Raw genomic sequence first — 16,697 nt, 5'->3', positions numbered from 1 at the left:
GGAAGAAACTCTTACCAATTGCCTCCCCTTTACCACCACTGGATGGATCCAGCTGCATGCATCAACTAGGATGCTCACATTTGTGAGGGAGGTATGGGAGGATTTTATAGCAATGTGATTGAGTGAGTATTCTTGGAGAAACATAATATACTATGATTTTGCTATCTCCTTTCAATACCTTCCCCAATCACATTAATGTTAGAAGAATAGATAATAGGAAGAGGGAATGCTGACCATCAAACTTCTACTCTGGGCACCATACGTGGGAAGAATGGATGGATTCCCAATATCAAGGATAATCTGATCTCCAACCTGGCAGCAGCACAACTGACAGTCACATCATGATCTGTGACAATTATACAAAACTAAGAAGAAAATAATGAACTCTTACTGGGAAAATCGACTAAAAGCACTAAACTCATGCCCATGGGCAAGATAACCAAATGAGTGTCAGCCACTGGATGCACCAAATTCAATTCTCGTCTCTGCAATGCAATATTACAGAGAAAAAACTCAAATAGGTTGATTATGCATGCCAAACAATGTTTTCAATTATGCCATGTACTCAAAAGCAGAAACTCTTCACTGGCTGACTCTGACCGCTTTACCCTCCAAACACTGCATTTTAAACAATGCTTGATGGCAGACAGGGTCTTGCATCATCACCCCGCTTAACATATGAACTGAAGCAGTTCCAAATCTGATGAAAGACCATTGGATAAATGGATCACTCATTATGAAGGACCTGGCACCTTCTTGACAAGTTGGCTAGGGCATTAAACCTGCCAGGAATGTGTCTGATCTAGATGGTTATACTTAGTTGGGAACACCAGTGCAGGAACTTCCAAACTAAAAGTCAGGTGATTTCATCCCACCAGTTTAAAAAGGTAGGCCACCACCACTAAGTTATCCAACATGATGAAGAACTACTTTTCCATAGAATTGATCCTTCCAGAAATGAAAAGCATTGATTCTAGCCTTCATTTTCAGAAGGTTAATGTGAAGAGGTAATTCCTTCAAGCCCACTTGACAGTGTCAAAGCATGACAACAGGTGGACTCCTTAACCATATTATTTGGCATCCATACATACCATTATCTTTCAGAGGAATTCCTGCCATGAGCCAAAATTTGTTTTGCCAATTATGCAAGAATATTACAATATTGGTTGTCATCCTGACTTGCCGAGTCAAACACAAAAGGGGTGACAATGAGCCAGCACTGACATCTGCAATAGGCACAACAAAAGGCTGAAAAAGGCTAGTGATGCTAGGTCCAATACTGAGGATGCTGCTATACATGATCATCAAGGAGACATGAATGACATTCGTGTCCATCTTGTAGAACATCTTGGAACTGATGCTGTCTTTGGATGATGGCTCAAAAAAGCACACTTCTCCATCTGAGGCTTCATAATTCTCTCCTTTCTTTTAATGCTATTGTGGAACACAGTGGACCAGACATCTTCTGACCATAATGCACACACTGCATGTTGAAAATGATTAATATTTATTGAAAGCCACTAAAGTCTCAAGTGTGTCCTCATTAGCATTAAATGTCTTACTGCATTTCACGGCAAATTAGAATTTTTTTGGGAAAATAACCCAAAAGTGTTCATAAATCACATTAACACTCTTTATTTAAACAAGCAGAAATATATATGCAGTGAGGGTGAAAGCAACCAACAACTGCCGCAATGAAACCATGTTTGAAAACAAGGTCAGAAGAAAAAAATCCAAAACTGCAAAAAAGACTGATCACAAGTAAAAAATAAATGATTATCACATGTAGAAAATACACAAAAATATACCAACTTTCTGGATGAATGGGTTGAAATCACCAAGTTACTTAAAGGATTTTGGAAGATCTTGCTGTATTATGTAGACAGTGCTGAGCAAAAGGTTAAAATTGAAGCCACCTAGTGGTGTTAAAGAGCAGATAATAGGTAAGAGATAAAATGTTCGTCTTTTTAGAAGGGCTGGATGCTGATGGTAACAGAGTTTATTTTCCTAACATTAATGTCATTGGGGAATATATTCAAAGGAAAAATGCAATCACCTCAGAATTAACAACCTGAGAACTAACTCTATCAACAAGGGTTTCTGCACAATATATTTTGTCTTTCAACAGTGATATGTAGTCTCTTACTTGACTTTCCAAAAAATACCAAATTTAAAGAAACATTGTTAGAAAATTTATAGAGAAGGCCATTTCTGATGGAAAGCAATACCAATCTTGCTATCTTCTGATGCAGACATGAGACAAAAAACCCACCTTTCTGCAGCTGTTGCAAACAGCTCAGCTTTTCGTTTTCTTTCATCCTCTAGAGGACTGAGCTTTCCCCCTGATTCATCTCTGGCTGTAGACTTGACAGAAAGGGTCTCAAAATCCTGAGATAAAGAGGCAAATCAGTGAGAAACATTCACCATATTCCTTTGTAAAACCTAAATTAATAATACTAACTGTTGTAATCTACTGATTTTGATTGATCTTGATTATTCCAAAGGGAGTTTAATCTATGAACAGATTTTTACTAATATTTAGAATATTATATAAAATTTTAAGTTTGAATTAATGAACTACTGCAAATAAAGGATATATATGGTACTACTAATAATACACATGTATGCAGATATTTAGCGTTTATTTCCATGAACAATTTAAACTGACCTGTCTTGTATATTAAGTCTCTTAATGTCAGAATGGAAATTAGCAAAGATATCAGTATATAATTTTACTGTAGATATTTAGCATTCATTTCCATGAACATTTTAAACTAACCTGCCTTGTATTTTAAGTCTCCAAATGTCAGAAAGGAAATTAGCAAAGATACTAGTATATATTTGAAAGAAAGGAACGATAGGCAAAGAAAAGTAAAGAAAACATAGTAAGTGATTTGCAAAAATTCAATGACATAAATATTCTTATATCAATCAGTAACAGCCGCTTTAAATACCTGCAATGCCTGTAGTACAAACAGATAAACAAACAAACTTCAAATCAAGAAACTGCATATTTTGCCTCATAGATTTAAATCTGGTACCTAAAGCAAGATAAACATTTATCCTGTACCCTTTACAGATGGCACTCTTATCTACATCTGACTAAATAAAGCACAATATTGGTAAAATCTCAATGATAACTATTCATTTCTATTAAATACTTTCATTGTTTACACCAACCCATTGCACCTCCACACAAACACTACTGTATCCATTTCCATTATAAGTTAAAAATAACTTGGCTAATGTTTATCTTTCGACATTTTAGTCCAGGTCATTGGGATGTTTATTTTATTACACTGAACCCTCATGTACTTCTGTTTTTAAGAGAATCAATCAGTTGGTGCTGATTTGTATTGTTTGGTCAGCTTCAAACTTCAGATACTTCCTAAAGTGACCATCTAGCAAAATGGATCATTCCAACAGTATTTACCCCCTTCTCAAATACAGACTTGTCCAGCATCCCAGCATGCATCTGCATGAAGCTCGTCAAGATTATCAAGAGGTATTTTGGGTTCCTAATTCATGGTGCAGGATTAACATTAACCAAGCCTTTCACTCTGAATAGAAATGGATAGAATGGGGTCTGCATGGAGATGCAGAAGGTTGGTTTGAAAATTAAAAATAACTGAAAGAAATTAATCATGCACTTGCAAATTTAAGCAATACTATATTTTATTTAATCAGCTGTAAATAAGGGCAAGCAAGTCAGGATGTGATGAATTCTACATGAAAATGATGACATACTTCATTTTGGCAGGTGAGATGAATAACAAACCTGATGGGTGTGAATGTTTACTTCGTAATAAAACATCAAAATCTGGATTGAAATAAACCAAACTGCACTCACTTTATCATAGGATCCTCTGAAAGGAGAGTCATTCTCCAATAATCTCTCTGATAAGTTTTTGTCAATTCCAAAATCCTGAAATATAAAATTTATGATGGTGGGCAAATGGACTTAAATTTATGAAAATTCTTCATGCCCAAAAGAGAAAGCACATTTTATTTAATTTTGTCTGGCTACAACCAATGCTATAATTGTTTTAAATGGTACTGACTTTTTTTTATAAATTGTACACTGACAAATTTCAAAAGAAGCATAAAAATCCTGGTAAATCATTTCTCAGTGCTCATCAGCAATACTTTGAACACTGGATGAAGGAAGAAAAATCACAGAGAATTCCCTTTATATCAAACAATAGTTGCTAACTATATTAATAGTTAAACATACAAATCTGAAAGATGCAATCAATACAAATGTTAAAGTAATCAATAGAAGTGTGAGAAGTAATCATGATAAAACTGAGAAGAAATCAAGACACATTTGAAAGTAATCAATGAAATCTGAGAGATGTAGTAAAGACAAACCTTATAAGCAAGGAATGTAATCTCAGAGAAGTAATCAATGCAGTCTGAGAAAAAAAAATCAAGACACATCTGAAAGTAACCAATACAATCTGAAAGAAGTAATCAATGCAACCGGAGAGAATCAATGCAAACTCAGAAATTAATCAATGCCAAGTAATCAATGCAATCTGAGAAAAATAATATAATCTGAAAGTAATCAATGCATTCTGAGAAGTAATCAAGAGAATCTGTGAGAATAAATCAATGCAGTCTGTGAATACAAATCTGAAAGTAATCAATGCAAATACAAATCTGAAAGTAATCAATGCAATCTGAAAGGAGTAATACAGTCTGAAAGCATTAATCAATACAATCTGAAAGAAGTAACCATACTTACAACATCCTTGTCATAGTCATCACTGTCACTTTCTGACTCAATTTTCCCTTTCACACTACCCTGCTCAGATTCCTGTAAGAGATAAAACTATATGAAACATTTCGTCATAATAAGCTCTCCCTCATTATGATGTCCTTTGTTATAACACACTTCCAGCTGTAATGCTGTAAAATTATGAACCCAATATAACTTGCAAATATTTACAAAATCATAAATTAAAATTAAAATTTATAATTTTCAATTAACATTAGCTGAATAAGGCAGGAGAAAACTAATGTACTTACTTGAATTGGTCAAATAAATGAATGACAATATGGGTTGCAAGAAAAAACATGTAGCTCAGTATTATATTTTTATTTTTATTTTTTTAAAACATAGTGATCTCAGAAAATTAACCGCATAGAGAGCAAGAAATGAAAAAAATTGTATATAACTTACATAAAGTAAAATTATCAGTATATGCCTGACTGATGGTTGTTTACACACCTACAATACATACATGTATTCATCACATTTTCAATCATTCTTGCTATACTATGGTTCAATGCATAATTTGGTCAGTAGTTATGGACTACCATGTTACAATGTGTGAGAACTGTACTATCAAATACTATAGTCACTTACCATTACCTGATATCTGAATGAATTTTCCATCTAAATAAGCATTACTCGGTGATGTTTCATTTTACTTGTGTAAGGTGTATTTTCATCTCCAAAGTGGATATTTTTAATGTTATAAAATCAGTAATAATAGGGAACTTTTGATGGGAGCATTACAAATAAACTAAAATCCTGTATACAGAACCAGCATAAGCATGAATATCAGTACCAAAATTATGCAGCAGCTTCATAAAACTTGAAACTTTATATTTTTAAGGCTACTGATGATGACTGGATGAAATATCTACAAGGCTATATATGATGACTGGATGAAATATCTACAAGGCTATATATGATGACTGGATGAAATACCTACAAGACTAAATATGATGACTGCGTGAAATATATACAAGGTTAATGATGATGACTGGATGAAATATCTACAAAGTTAATGATGATGACTTGATGAAATATCTTCAAGGCTAATGATGATGACTGGATGAAATATCTGCAAGGTTACCAATGATGACTGGAAGAAATATATACATGGCTAATTATGATGACTGGATGAAATATCTACAAGGCAACTGATGATGATTCGATGAAATATCTACATACTACTGATGATGACTGGATGAAATATCTACAAGGCTAAATATGATGACTGGATGAAATATCTACAAAGTTAATGATGATGACTGGATGAAATATTTTCAAGGCTAATGATGATGACTGGATAAAATATCTGCAAGGTTACATTTGATGACTGGATGAAATATCTACATACTACTGATGATGACGGGATGAAATATCTACAAGGCTAAATATGATGACTGGATGAAATATCTTCAAGGCTAATGATGATGACTGGATAAAATATCTGCAAGGTTACATTTGATGACTGGATGAAATATCTACATACTACTGATGATGACTGGATGAAATATACAAGGCTAAATATGATGACTGGATGAAATATCTACAAAGTTAATGATGATGACTGGATGAAATATCTACAAAGTTAATGATGATGACTGGATGAAATATCTACAAGGCTAAATATGATGACTGAATGAAATATCTACAAAGTTAATGATGATGACTGGATGAAATATCTTCAAGGCTAATGATGATGACTGGATGAAACATCTGCAAGGTTACCGATGATGACTGGATGAAATATCTACAAGGCTAATTATGATGACTGGATGAAATATCTTCAAGGCTAAATAAAACTTTACCATTTTCCCTTTAATAAAGCAGGCCTTTTATATTTTCGTAACCATAAACATTATCCAGTAAGATGACTGATAGAAAATAAGAATGGAGAAAATACATGAAAAAGTGAGCACTATCTATAATTAAAACTTAACAACTTGGAGAATGTTTTTGAAAAACAAATACCTCATATCCAAGAGCAGTTACATCTTGCACCATCTCAGCATCAATACTCTGCATTCGACTGTGTGGTCTCTCTGGTCTCTCATCAGGTCCCTGAAAATACAAGCAGATTTACTTCTTTGCGAAGGAGATGATTCTAGAAAAAATAATTAGTGATAATTATCTGCAAGAGATTAAAAAGAAACATCTTCTGATATTAAAAATACAAGACCAAAAAGCAAATGTTTTTACATATAAATGTCAGTTGGTTATTACATGAAAATTTAAAATTTAAATTTGCCAATACACACTCTATTAGTGTTGTAATACCAGGATGACTTTGTCATCCTGTATGATGATAATGACTCATTATCAGTGATGTAATGTCAATAAAAAATGACTGGTTATTGTTATTGTTATTGTGGGGTTTAATGCCATTTTTCAGCACACGATAGGCTATACATGGCGGCCAGTATTAATGGTGGAGGAAGAACCCAGGAAAATCCCGGGAAGAACCGCCGACTCACGAGAAGCTACTGGCAAGCTTTCTCACATGCCCACATCAGCCGAATCCTAGACTCGAACTCACGCAGACAGAGGTGAGATGGCAGTGATCCGTAACGGAAAGCGCTTTAGACCACTCAGCCACTCGGGGTCCCCAAAAATGACTGGTATTCTGTAATATGATAATGGCTTATTAACATTAATGTAATACTATGATGACTTTGGTATGCTTTTCTATGATGATATCATTGATGTTATAGCATGATGATTTTGGTATTAGGTATGATGATAGTGATTTATTAACAATGATGTAACACTATGATGACTTTGGTATTCTATGTAATGATCATCACTTATTAACAGCGATGTAACACTATGATGACTTTTTTATGCTCTATTATGATATCAGTGATGTCATAGCATGATGACTTTGGTATTCTATATGATGATGATCACTTATTAACAGCGATGTAACACTATGACGACTTTTTTATGCTATATTGTGATATCAGTGATGTTATAGAATGATGACTTTGGTATTCTATATGATGATGATCACTTATTAACAGCGATGTAACACTATGACAACTTTTTTATGCTATATTGTGATATCAGTGATGTTATAGAATGATGACTTTGGTATTCTATATGATGATGATCACTTATTAACAGCGATGTAACACTATGACGACTTTTTTATGCTATATTATGATATCAGTGATGTTATAGAATGATGACTTTGGTATTCTATATGATGATGATCACTTATTAACAGCGATGTAACACTATGACAACTTTTTTATGCTATACTGTGATATCAGTGATGTTATAGAATGATGACTTTGGTATTCTATATGATGATGATAACGTATTAACAGCTATGTAACACTGTGACGACTTTTTAATGCTATATTATGATATCAGTGATGTCATAGCATGATGACTTTGGTATTCTATATGATGATGATAACGTATTAACAGCTATGTAACACTGTGACAACTTTTTTATGCTATATTATGATATCAGTGATGTCATAGCATGATGACTTTGGTATTCTATATGATGATGATCACTTATTAACAGCGATGTAACACTATGACAACTTTTTTATGCTATATTGTGATATCAGTGATGTTATAGAATGATGACTTTGGTATTCTATATGATGATGATCACTTATTAACAGCGATGTAACACTATGACGACTTTTTTATGCTATATTATGATATCAGTGATGTCATAGCATGATGACTTTGGTATTCTATATGATGATGATCACTTATTAACAGCGATGTAACACTATGACGACTTTTTTATGCTATATTGTGATATCAGTGATGTTATAGAATGATGACTTTGGTATTCTATATGATGATGATCACTTATTAACAGCGATGTAACACTATGACAACTTTTTTATGCTATACTGTGATATCAGTGATGTTATAGAATGATGACTTTGGTATTCTATATGATGATGATAACGTATTAACAGCTATGTAACACTGTGACGACTTTTTAATGCTATATTATGATATCAGTGATGTCATAGCATGATGACTTTGGTATTCTATATGATGATGATAACGTATTAACAGCTATGTAAAACTGTGACGACTTTTTTATGCTATATTATGATATCAGTGATGTCATAGCATGATGACTTTGGTATTCTATATGATGATGATCACTTATTAACAGCGATGTAACACTATGACGACTTTTTTATGCTATATTATGATATCAGTGATGTCATAGCATGATGACTTTGGTATTCTATATGATGATGATCACTTATTAACAGCGATGTAACACTATGACGACTTTTATATGCTATATTGTGACATCAGTGATGTTATAGAATGATGACTTTGGTATTCTATATGATGATGATCACTTATTAACAGCGATGTAACACTATGACAACTTTTTTATGCTATACTGTGATATCAGTGATGTTATAGAATGATGACTTTGGTATTCTATATGATGATGATCACTTATTAACAGCGATGTAACACTATGACGACTTTTTTATGCTATATTATGATATCAGTGATGTTATAGAATGATGACTTTGGTATTCTATATGATGATGATCACTTATTAACAGCGATGTAACACTATGACGACTTTTTATGCTATATTATGATATCAGTGATGTCATAGCATGATGACTTTGGTATTCTATATGATGATGATAACGTATTAACAGCTATGTAACACTGTGACGACTTTTTAATGCTATATTATGATATCAGTGATGTCACAGCATGATGATTTTGGTATTCTATATGATGATGATAACGTATTAACAGCTATGTAACACTATGACGACTTTTTTATGCTATATTATGATATCAGTGATGTCATAGCATGATGACTTTGGTATCATGTATGATGATAATGACTTATTATCTAAAGCAAATTTAATCCTTTTTAATTAACAGCTGTTAATAACTCATTCTTTTTATGTCACAACACACAAATTGGGGTCACTCCACAGCCATTACAACAATGTTAAATGGGCAACACTTTCATTTGGATAGCTACACTTTAGCATGAATTTGTTTGTCAAGTTTTGTGGCAATGCTCCCAGTAGTTCAGGACTCTGGATGCCAGTCAATAGATGAAAGGCAGGTGCAAAAAGTAATCTATGACCAGTAGTCCTAACTAGTAACAAAACCTGTTGGTGCAGTCATCCATACTGAAGTTACTGTAATGAAATTTTTGACATTTCAAGAGGTCACATCTAAGTAATTTTTATTTAGGAACAACTGCATATAATTGGAAGTAATTCAGTAAATCACCTATGTCAAAATGAACATACCTTCAATAGGAGTAGTTATAAGACTGTCAAAATGGCTGCCATGGCCATCATGCTGGAGATCTAACAAGCATGATTTTCATTTAAGACCTACCAGATATCATAGCAAGTCTTTTAGAGAAAGCTCACATCTCTATGACCATCTGCTAATGAGAAGCTGTAATGGAGGTCACATTTTCATTTAGTACCAACATTGCAACATAAGAACTCTATTTAGTGCAAACTCCATGTCATCCATTCAGGAGGAATAGCAACAAGCTTTTCAAGATCATCACTTTGGCAGACATGCTGAATGTCAGATCAGCATCATTATCAATTAGCATCAACCAGACATCATAATTAGTCTTGTGGTGGGGAAAAAACATTTTAATACAAGCAACTAACTGTTCAGTAGGAGAAGCAATGACAATATTTTCAAGATGGCCACTTCAGCAGGTATACAGGATATCATATTGGCACAATTTACACTAGAGACCAACTAGACAACATAAGAAGCCTTTTGGTGAGAACTCCATTTCAATAAAAACATGTTCAAATGGGGCTGTAACAAGGTCTTCAGAACTGGATGTCCGAGGGAAAACATTTTCACTGAGAATCAATTAGACATTGGGATCAATGTGTGTGTAAAGTTTCAACACAATCCTCACAGCAATTTAAGAGCAGTGACAACGGATGGATGGATGGATGGATGGAGTAGCATTAATTGGCATCTCCACACAATATATATGATGCCAACTAAACACAAAATTCTGCACAACGTAAAATTTAAGTATTACATAAAAATCACCTGGACGCATTCCAAATAAATGTAAATATGAGATACAAGATGGAATATATATGATAAAGTTGTTAAAATTCTGTAAAAGGTATATACAATAAAAGATGAAAGTAACACATGTAAAATCCTTCAAATACCTGCTTTAAATTTCTATAAATACAAATCACATTCCCTCAAATGTCTAAGACTTTCTCATGTGGTATATTGGCATGCAATTTATTCTTGCATCAAAATACTTCTGTCTCATAGAGTGCAGGTCAATACACTCGACACCATGTTCCACTGTTAGTGAACACTGGCAGGAATGTGTGGTTGAAATTGCAATTTAACCCCAAACTCATCTGTCATTTGTTGTATACAAGTAATGCCCCTCTCCAATAGTGGCTTTGACATTCTTAAGTTTGTTTGTGGAGTTTTTAATTCCAAATATTTTGCTAAGTATGAAGAACATGCTAATATAATGTTTGAAATCAGTATCTGCAATCTTCCATTTTGAAGCAGGTGATTGCAAGGCAGCTTTATCTGTCATTTTATTTCCCTTTCCTTTATACCAATGTGACCAGGCAGCCAAAAATACTGAATACTTGTTCATGTTTTTGTAATATCAAGGATATTAACAGGTTTTAAGATTAAAGAATCTGCAAGATTTTCAATGTGGAATGGGAATCTAAAAAGATGAAATTGTATTTTTTAGAGGTTTCAATGTAGTTTAAATCTCTGAGTGTTGATGTAATTTTCTGCAATAAAAGCTTAGGCTTTAACAGCAAACCAGTTGGAGGTGATGAATGATAGATGGACATCATATGATAGATGGGTGACTGACAACAGATTATGGACAACAAGCCATCATACAAACTCCTCTGGTCGACGACCAGTAGAAAGAAAACAATTATCTGAATAAGCTTATAAACACATCTGACTGTAAACTAATATCCTGATTACACTAATTACATATCAGACTGCAATATAGTCATTAAACATCAGACATTATACTAATATCCTATATATACTTATTACACATCAGGCTGTAAACTAATATCCTGCATACACTTATTACACTTCAGACTGCAAATGAATATCCTGCATACACTTATTACAAATCAGACTATAAACTAATATCCTGCATACACTTATTACACACCAGACTGTAAACTAGTATCCTCCTGCATACACTTATTACACACCAGACTGTAAACTAGTATCCTCCTGCATACACTTATTACACACCAGACTGTAAACTAGTATCGTCCTGCGTACACTTATTACACACCAGACTGTAAACTAGTATCGTCCTGCATACACTTATTACACATCAGACTGTAAACTAGTATCGTCCTGCATACACTTATTACACATCAGACTGTAAACTAATATCCTCCTGCATACACTTATTACACATCAGACTAGTAATGAATACCCTGTACATACTTATTACACATCAGAATATAAACCAATATCCTGCATATAATTACACAGTTGTGAAACGCATGCTGTAAACAATATGACTTATCTTTCAAGAAACATGTCTTTCCATTTATCTGCTTTTAAAAGATGCAAACAATTTCACTACCAACTTTGATTTTCCCTGACTACAAACTTTTCAAATGAGAAGTGAGTGATTTGGATTTTTAACGTAACTTTAACAATTTTTCAGTCATATTACTACAATGTTTGCAGCATGGCAGTTTAGTAATGTCTAGCACTGGGGCACCATGCCGCAGACATGTAGCATCATGTCCCACCCAGTCATAATATCCTGACACCAGGCCAACCAGTCCTAACACTAACCTCTTAATACAAAGTGCCTAGTGAGGCAGCTGTTAGTACCATTTTTTTAAGTCTTTGGCATGACTTGGCCAGTGTTCAAACCTGCGACTTCCTGCATCCAAGGCGAACACACTAACCACTAGGCCACCAGAGCGGTCATTTCAAATATGGAAAGTTTTCTGCATTAAGTTCTGACTAAAAGCATGAAAACTCTTTTCTAAAGGTACCACTTATAAGTCGAGTTCAACTTTAAACTGCACAGACCCAGATTTGCTGTTGAATAATGCACTAGCAGATCTGTGTCTATGCAGTTTGTTTGGAGTAATCAGTAGAATAAACAATATAAACCCTGATTTGCCATAACATTATGCAATGATGGATCAGGGTCTGTTTTTATGCACTGACTCAACTTATCAGTGAGTATATATGGTATGCATACACTTTTTTTCTCTTCAAATACTCACATCATCATCATCATCATACTCAGTAGAGTATATAGGGATGCTCATGCTGCTGGTAAGACCACCCAGGCTCTTGGAGAGGTTGACACTGCCACCAAGACCATGTCCAGATTTCAGGGAGCCTGTTGTTGTGTTCAAACTGCCCCGTATCTTGGAAAAATTAAGAATGACTCTTTGAAACTGTGAATCTAACACAAAGAATCATGTCAAAAGATATCCATAATTATTTAGAGCCCTATACAACAACCTCATGGAATGAGTTGATGCAACAAAAAGTTCTTTGGGTAACAATGGGAATTCTCTCTATTTCTTACCTTTGTTATATTTTTAACTAGTTTACTTAAAAACTAAAACATTTCACTTTATACTGTATCATGAACAAGGATAAGCAATTTCTTTCAATATAAGAAACTAACTTTTTCAATTAAATATGATATGTCCTCTCTACAAGTTTACCGATTTAGTATATATATATATATAAATATAAATATATATATATATATATATATATATATACAGTGAGAAAACATATGTGGTCATCAGCTAACCATAATATAAGCAAGCAAAATGTGTGATGTAGGTCACAGTACCTTTTTATGATATATATATGTACTGTAAAAATATGCATACAATCACCTAGTTTAACGGTTCTAGCATAAAGAGGGATTGAGAAATAAACTTAAAACACAACATTTAGCCAACTCAGTGAAGCATGAAATATGGGTCACAGTCACCTATTTCTGTGAGGCAAATGTAGTACTATTCATAGTACATCTCACTCAAAATGTTTAATCATTCCAATTAGATAAGTATGTATAGAAGGTGCAAAAAAGCTAAATGCAAGAAATTAATAGTGTAGAAATAATGTACATGTATATACAAATTTAGCCTTCCTTGTTTAAATAGTTAAATAACTGGAGTACTATCAATAAAGCCATCAGTATTTTGATTCTTTATTGAATCTATGAGTATCCATTCATGCAGATATATAAATACTAGATGTATAGGACCACTAGGTATATTAGTTTTTTAAAAAATGTGTCACAGACTTTGAATAAATGTTAACCCTATTACTATTATTATGGTACTTATTGTGGTACTTCATTACAATAGTGCCATACAAGTAGACCAACTAACATAGGCACGGTTACTTTCTATTGAGGTATTTTACACAAATATTACTATTAAATCATGAAAAGGTATCAAAGACCATACCCACATAAATAAATGTATGTGCCTTGAACTTAGTGAGGAAGTACTTAATTTATTATTATTATTGGTTTAAAACTATCATAAACAGTGCTTGAGAAAAAAGATTTAACATAAAACAAAACACTACATCAGGAAAAGGTCACATCACATCAATGAGTAATTGCTGCACTCATTAGTAAATAACAGTCATGAGAATATCAGCTTAAGCAAAATATTCAAAACATGCTTTAATCCTAAAAGAATGCATGTACCCGTATTCTCACAATGCAATCAAACAATATGTACATATGTATGCATGTGGCAAATCAGCACAATCTTGGCTACATAGTGCCAATTTAAGGTTCTGTTATAAAAATATAGAGGGGAAAATTGCAAAAGAAAGGGTTAGGAAGATAAATCCTACCCAATAAATGTATCAAACAAACAAACCAAAACAATAACTTGCACCCTGTGTGTGTCTTAGATAATGTAATGATTCACTGATGCACATAGGTATGAGTTTTCTTTCTGCCAAACTATCTATTTGCTGAAGTCAGTCAATTCATTGTTCAGTGCAATGCAATACATTGTAACCAATATGATGTGTCAGTACAGTTCATAAAATACTGTGTATCATGATAACTTAAATACAAGCACAAAATATAAATAAACTTATAATATATCTCCTCTTTTCTTATGAACAGAAAATAATTAATAACCAGAGTAATGATAAACAGTAAGCATATCCAAATAACATTATATATGGTACAAGACTCTGACACTATGTAGTGTATGGACTATGCTCTTTAGATTATGTACCAGTTTAGCATCTGGAAATTCCATTAGTCTTGGTCACAAAGACATTTGACAGGTTTGCAGACTCTAGAATCAGCTGTATTGTGACGCATACTGCATCTCAACACATCAATATTTCAATGTACATTGTGTTTGAAATCTTTAAACCAATACATATTGTGATACATATCTTTTTTATTCAGTGTATAATGAGACTCTGTGTGTATATGTGTGTGTGTGTGCTTACAATAACTACCTGTTGACTTCCCGAGGTCTTGAGAGGGGCAAGCTGTGCTCCAGATGATTTCATGGGCTCCAGTGCAGTCTTCTTGTGCAAAGATGGAATCCCACGACTCTGCTCTGCCTTTAAGGGGCCAAGTGACTGTGTATATATGATGGCATTATTAAAGCAAGTAAGACTGCAGCTAGCATGCAAGAAGGCAAACAAATAAAGCAACAAATATAAAAGAAGGCCTAGGTTGTATGTTGAGAACATGATCAAAGCATTGGTGGAATGGGTTCAGAGGAATGCAGTATCTCAACTGTAACTATGAAAAGATGTATCACTCTCTATCTTAATTGCAAACAGTTTTGCAAAAAACTTAATACAGAATCATAAAACTGATGACACCAGTCATACTACTAAGACAATGACGAAGATATTGGTATCAGACAAAACAATAAAGATATTGACATTGGAAAAGCAGTGATACACCTTGACTGAGCTTTCAAGGGTGCATTTAATGTTTTTTTTTTTATAGATAATACAATAATAAAGATACTGGTATTAGGTAATACAATACTGAAGATACTGGCATTGGATTAGCAGTGATACACTTTGACTGTGCATTGACAGGTAATTTTTTTTATTTTATCAGGTAATACAATGATGAAGATTCTCACATCAGGTAATACAGTGATCAATATACTGGCATCAGGTAATACAATGATGAAGACACTGGCATCAGGTAATACAGTGATGAAGATACTGGCATCAGGTAATACAATGATGAAGATATTGCCATCAGGTGTAACGTATATCTGATTTAATTCATGTTTATTTTTAATTTAATTGTTTGTCAGTTTTAAATTTTTTATTCTATTATAATGTAAATTTTTTCCACCAGAGATGATACTTTTTCAGAAAATTGTTTGACCTTGACTGTTAGTTTATAAACACCAGGTGTTGATCTAAATTCTGACCTCGATTCAAGATTAGTAAACAAAGTTCTATTTTATTTTAAAATGATTGGTTGTTTCTAAGGTCATGATGGGATTACATCTAAGACGTAAACAACTTTTTTTATTTTTCTTTATTTCTAAGAGAAAATTATTGGTCTAATCAAGGCCATATTCTGTGTACGTGATATAAACATGATCACGTGACCCCCTGTCCTGATTTCGCAACTTGGGGAAATTTTGAAACTGTGTCTTATGATACAATATAACCTTTGTTTTGAGAGAGATTTCTCAGTTTTCGGGCTTTTACACTTGGTATCAAGTTGTTTTCTTTGTTGTTGCTAGATTTTGAGTTAATTATCTTCAGATCATTTGGATTTCAAAAGGATTAATTCTTTATTCTCTGGAAATAGTTGAAGAGCACTTACACAAATTTTGGAAAGACATTGTTTACAAGTTTAATTTGG

General features: G+C 33.4%; 1 protein-coding gene across 6 annotated transcripts in view; it reads right to left on the bottom strand.

The window, feature by feature from the left end:
- The window catches only part of LOC149793697 (uncharacterized), a 120,140-nt gene that overhangs the window by 94,266 nt on the left and 9,177 nt on the right, over positions 1-16,697 (bottom strand). For all 6 annotated transcript variants that reach the window (XM_089967688.1, XM_089967689.1, XM_089967691.1 and 3 more), the window contains exons 6-11: positions 15,308-15,433; positions 13,069-13,215; positions 6,752-6,841; positions 4,748-4,819; positions 3,851-3,925; positions 2,273-2,388 (exon numbers count right to left, since the gene is read on the bottom strand). In XM_089967688.1, coding sequence (XP_089823814.1) covers positions 2,273-2,388; positions 3,851-3,925; positions 4,748-4,819; positions 6,752-6,841; positions 13,069-13,215; positions 15,308-15,433 — 626 coding nt within the window. The remainder of the gene's footprint in view (positions 1-2,272; positions 2,389-3,850; positions 3,926-4,747; positions 4,820-6,751; positions 6,842-13,068; positions 13,216-15,307; positions 15,434-16,697) is intronic.

This window comes from Sinohyriopsis cumingii, chromosome 8, assembly GCF_028554795.1.
Source record: "Sinohyriopsis cumingii isolate HCF-2022 chromosome 8, ASM2855479v2, whole genome shotgun sequence".
NCBI classification, from domain to species: Eukaryota; Metazoa; Mollusca; class Bivalvia; order Unionida; family Unionidae; genus Sinohyriopsis; species Sinohyriopsis cumingii.
The sequence above is the reverse complement of the archived record's forward strand: the minus strand, read 5'-3'. Positions and strand labels throughout refer to the sequence as shown.